Source organism: Lolium rigidum, chromosome 5 (assembly GCF_022539505.1).
Source record: "Lolium rigidum isolate FL_2022 chromosome 5, APGP_CSIRO_Lrig_0.1, whole genome shotgun sequence".
Classification (NCBI taxonomy): Eukaryota; Viridiplantae; Streptophyta; class Magnoliopsida; order Poales; family Poaceae; genus Lolium; species Lolium rigidum.
In genome coordinates this window covers 40,394,850-40,399,670 of record NC_061512.1, presented here as the reverse complement: position 1 = coordinate 40,399,670, position 4,821 = coordinate 40,394,850, and the positions used below count along the sequence as shown (strand labels likewise).

Genomic DNA, 4,821 nt, shown 5'->3' with positions numbered 1-4,821 from the left:
AAAACAGTTGGGTGAGAGTGGGTTGCCCCGATCACAAATGACCTACGGTTACAGGCCGACGGGGGAGGCCCGGCAACACCACTCTCAGTCGCGACTCCCAACTGTGCCCCCCATGGGCCGTAGCTGGGGTGATGAGCCCACGCTACTGGGCTCGGCGACAACTTCTTAAACGCCTCCACCTTTAAACCGGCGCTCACGCTCTTATGCTTCCGAGGTGGGACTAAAAAACTGTGCGGGACAAATCACAGATCACGTTTCTCCGTCTGCTCCACCGCGACTCGACTTTTCCTCTCCGCCCTTCCCTCTCCTCTTCTCATCCTCATCCCGCCTCTCTGCCCTACCCGACCCACCGCCGTCGTCGCCACCGCCGCCGCCCCCGCCGCCGCCACCACTCGCGCGCCCACGGGTGGTCGCCGTCGCCGCCCCTCCTCGTCGCGGTCCCCGCTCCCCTCCGCCCGCGAACGTTTGTTGGTTCACGAGGTACGTACGAGCGTCTCAGTCCTCGATCCAGCGACTGCTTGCTCCTAAACCCGAACTGATCCGCACCCCTTGATTCCCCCGCCGTCTAGATCCGCCGCCCCCTGATCCGCTTCGCAGCAGCAGGCGTTATCGTTTCGGTCCAAGGAGGAGAAGCTCTCTCTAGTCGGCCTAGGGCGCGGGAGCGGATGGGGGCGCCGAAGCAGAAGTGGACGGCGGAGGAGGAGGCGGCGCTCAAGGCCGGGATCTCCAAGCACGGCACCGGCAAATGGCGCACCATACTCAAGGACCCCGAGTTCAGCAGCATCCTGCGCTACCGCTCCAACGTCGACCTCAAGGTCCGCTCCCTTCCGTTTCCGTTTAACCGTTTCACCGCGACGCCTGGTGCGTCCTCTCGTCTAACCGGCTGCTGGAATTGTTGCAGGACAAGTGGCGGAACATGAACGTGACCGTGAACGCGTCGGGGTCCCGGGAGAAGGTGCGGGCGCCGCCGACGACGCCCGCCGCCAAGAAGCTGAGGTCCGCGCCCAAGCAGGAGAGCACCTCGGCCGTGGCGGCGATCATGCCGGTCGCTTCAGACTGCGACGAGGAAATGGCGGAAGCGGCGCCACTCTTGACGATCAGCGCGCCGGGCAAATCCCTCTCCAGGTTGGTTGGTTGGTGCCCTGTTTGGTTTGGTACTTTGCTGTGACCGATGAGATGGCCGGGAACTGAACCCTGCGGGCTGCAATGTGATGTAGCTCTGTGCATGCCTGCAGGCTGGACAATATCATACTGGAGGCCGTCAAGACCTTGAATGAGCCTACGGGGTCGTACAAGACAGCCATCGCTAACTACATTGAGGTTTCTACCCTTCTTGTGCTTCCTATTATGCTGTAGTTTTATGCCGATGGATGAAATATCAACAACCTAGCATGGTATCCCTTGCAAACGCTAATAGTTTTACTGTCTATGAATACGAATGTAACCACGTCGCTGATCACTGAATATGGCGTGCAGAAATGATTTCATCACTATTACTTGCTGCAGAATCCAAATTCGGTTTGCCAAAGTTGTACTCCATCTGATTTGCTAGGTAGACGGTGCCCTTTCTTAACCTGATTTTTCATCTCATGTAGGAACAATACTGGCCACCTGCCGATTTTGATCATGTTCTGTCTGCAAAACTGAATGAGTTGACATCATCTGGGAAATTGATAAAGGTAAGATATCTCTTCTTTTCGTAACTGCATTATTGTGCATTTATAAAAATATTGTTGAGGAAATCGTTAACTGCTAGCTGCTCGGTTGGCTGGCGATTAGGGGATTAATAGTCTATTCAGCCAGTTTATCGGCCGATTTATTAGTTTATCGGCTACTAGGCGACCCTCCGAGCAGGGATTAATCAGCCAGTTAACTGGCCGATTTCCTGAACACTGCATATAAATACAGGATACAGCTAATATGGTGCTAAGTAAGAAGTAAAACTAAAGTTGCCCCAATATGAAGTACCAAAGTCTCCAAAATGTCACTCGTTAGCATTTTTGTAACATATAAACGAAGTCTGATGAAGCTCAATTGAATTGAACTACTCCCTCCGGCCCTAAATACTTGCCGCAAATTTAGGCAAAATGTAAACCTAAAGTATGTCTAGATTCATTGAACCTGCGACAAGTATTTAGGATCGGAGGGAGTATGTTCTTTTGTCTATTATAATGTCTATATGCATTAAAACATAGTATATCTCGGTTTATGTGCTCCCCTAGGTCAGTTGACCCAATCACATGTGCATGATCACTCTCTGTTCCAAAATTGCTTTGCCTGCTATTGGCATCTACTTGTCTATTCTGCTGTACCTGATTCCAGTGTCATAACATATGTAACTTCATTGCGTATCTCGTTTGTAAGTTAGATTCAAACCACTCTTTGTTTCAAAAAAATACTATTATGCTTGTTGCTGGATCTAGTTGGTGCCAGGGACATACTTTTGTATGCTTAAAAGTTAAAATTCTTGCCCTGGGACACCTGGAAATTGCTCAGTTATACAGATTTTTTGTTGGCATGTAAGGACCCCTAAAACCATGAACCTGTATGATCTTTCTATTATAGCCAATAAATATGCTCTTTTGCACTTAGATAGGTTCAAGTTACTCCTACTAAGGGTATGAATCATCTGCCATCCAACCCATAAGGCCATACCTAATATATTTAAGACTTTTATAGGTGAATCGGAAGTACAGGCTTGCCCCTAGCTCATCTTTATTAGAAGGGCGAAGCTCCAAAATGCTGCTGCTTGAAGATATACAAAGGGAGCCAGTCAAGGTAGAGAGGGTAGAGAGGGATGAGTTTGCAGCCCGCACTAAATCTCATGTGGATGCTGAACTTGCACGGATGAGAAACATGACTGCAGAAGAGGCTGCAGCTGCAGCCGCTCGTGCAGTTGCAGAGGCAGAAGCTATCATGGCTGAAGCTGAAGCCGCAGTAAGAGAAGCGGAGGCTGCAGAAGCTGATGCTGTAGCTGCACAGGCCTTCGCTGAAGCAGCGATGTCGACATTGAAAAGCCGAAGTTCGACAAAATTGGTAATTTTTTGTATGCTCAGCTATTCTCGTTTTGCATGTTTTCAGTTGATATTTTGTTGCTTCTGTGTTCAGATAATATTCTCTTGCATAGCTACACTACATCACTTGTTAGATGCGAGTAAAAACATTCACTTTGCTAGTGTGAAGTATGTAGACTCCTGTATCTAGGCCTCTACAAATAATTGTATTTATAATTTCACATTGATGAGTGAAACAAAGGAACACATGCAAACTAGGAACACACATTTTCAGCATCGATTATTGTATCAATCAAGCTATCTAGAAAAGGGGCACTGCGGACTTGTAAAATAAATATGTTATCTGCTACATCAAATCCTGAATGCCTTTATGTTCATATGCAGATCATTCGAGGTAGAGACATCTCATGAGGCTGTTGTGGGGTCGGCTTTCCTCTGACCTTGTCGTATGTACATGCCTACCGAATCCCAACTGGTGGTTGCTTCGGGTGTTGCGAGGGTCATATGTTATTTGAATTCATGCAAGCCAATCCTGGAACTAAGTGGCGCAAACTTGGCCTGACGCCTGTCGTTTTCTGAGTGTCAGGCAGTCTATTGCATCTTCAAGCTTGTTTCCTTTACCCATCATGTCTGTTTGATGAGACATTGTGGAAGACCAACTGGTGTTTGACTTGCACATGTCAGCGCCGTAAATGAGATGTACACAGGATGTGGGATGATACGGAAGAACACCTATCAGTAGACCATGACCATTCCACCTCGCTGGATCCTTATTGCTGTCACTGTGTAGGTCACTGACATGTAGGGATTTTCTTCATTTTACTCCTCCCTTTGTGGCAATCTTCCAAGCAAACAGTGCCTTTCTGTTTGCCAGTGTATTGGTCTGTTCTGCACCAGCTCAAGGTATTTGGTATCCAATAATTGCTGTGTAGATTCATTCATGTATTCACTCAGTAGTCTGTATAACGTTTTTTATTCAGTGATGTCACCACAATCAACGTCTTTGATCCCAATTTTGTTAGCAGCATAATGGTTAGGCTAACATTCCCCTTTTTTCTGCATTTTTTTTTGAGAGCACGCCAATAGCGTGCCTTATCTTTATAGAAGAGAGAAATAAGTACAAGAATTCACACCATTTGCAGACAAATGATGTGAATAACACCACCACACACACACTCCACTCCTGGCCCTAGGTCTACTCTCTCCCCATCATTCTCCTATCTCCTAAGAAAGCATGCTCCCAAACTCTGAACTCCTCCCTAATCCGACTCACCAGCTGCGTGGCATTACAGAAATCCCTCGTGCTACCAAAAACTCTGGCATTGCGCTGCTTCCAAAGCATCCAGGCTACCAAGATAACAAGGGAATCAAACCTCTTTCTGTCCTCCTTTCTGACAAGACTTCTAGCAGCAAGCCACCAGGCCTCAAAAGCTATGCTCCTCTGAGGTTCCACAATGTTCAGGCCGATCCCCCGAAGACAGAGATGCCACACCTCTCTTGCATAAACACAGTGCCCCAGAATGTGTTGTGCCATGTCCTCCTCCTGAAGGCAAGTGAAGCAGGCGCTGGTTATGTCTTGGAGCCCATGGCGAAACCTCCTGTCAGCCGTCCAAAGGCGATTGAGAGCAGCTAACCAGATGAAGATCTTGCACTTCAAGGGCGCACGGGCTTTCCAGATAGGCTTATGGAGACAGAAATCCACCCCTCCATGGCATAGCATACGGTAGGTTTCCTTGGCATTGTACCTTCCTGACTTGGCTCCCTTCCAGGATATCGAGTCCGGAACATCTGGCTGTAATTGGATGTC

General features: G+C 48.4%; 1 protein-coding gene across 2 annotated transcripts; it reads left to right on the top strand.

The window, feature by feature from the left end:
* The first annotated feature begins 429 nt into the window (after nucleotides 1-429).
* LOC124656546 (single myb histone 6-like) lies at nucleotides 430-4,012 on the top strand. 2 transcript variants are annotated; one of them, XM_047195267.1, is made up of 7 exons: nucleotides 430-480; nucleotides 570-815; nucleotides 902-1,125; nucleotides 1,218-1,320; nucleotides 1,596-1,679; nucleotides 2,680-3,036; nucleotides 3,399-4,012. In XM_047195267.1, exons 2-7 carry the CDS (start codon nucleotides 666-668, stop codon nucleotides 3,423-3,425), a joined length of 945 nt encoding a protein of 314 aa, XP_047051223.1. In that variant the 5' UTR covers nucleotides 430-480; nucleotides 570-665; the 3' UTR covers nucleotides 3,426-4,012. The 2 variants fall into 2 exon arrangements, with proteins under 2 accessions (XP_047051223.1, XP_047051224.1); XM_047195268.1 differs by having other exon boundaries at nucleotides 431-480; nucleotides 1,236-1,320.
* Nucleotides 4,013-4,821: the final 809 nt, after the last annotated feature.

Bases quoted from the DNA above. Each gene is read 5' to 3' on its own strand.
- LOC124656546 (XM_047195267.1), top strand. From the start codon at position 666: ATGGGGGCGCCGAAGCAGAAGTGGACGGCGGAGGAGGAGGCGGCGCTC. The intron at 816-901 runs GTCCGCTCCCTT...GAATTGTTGCAG, and splicing joins GCTCCAACGTCGACCTCAAG to GACAAGTGGCGGAACATGAA. The intron at 1,126-1,217 runs GTTGGTTGGTTG...AATGTGATGTAG, and splicing joins CCGGGCAAATCCCTCTCCAG to CTCTGTGCATGCCTGCAGGC.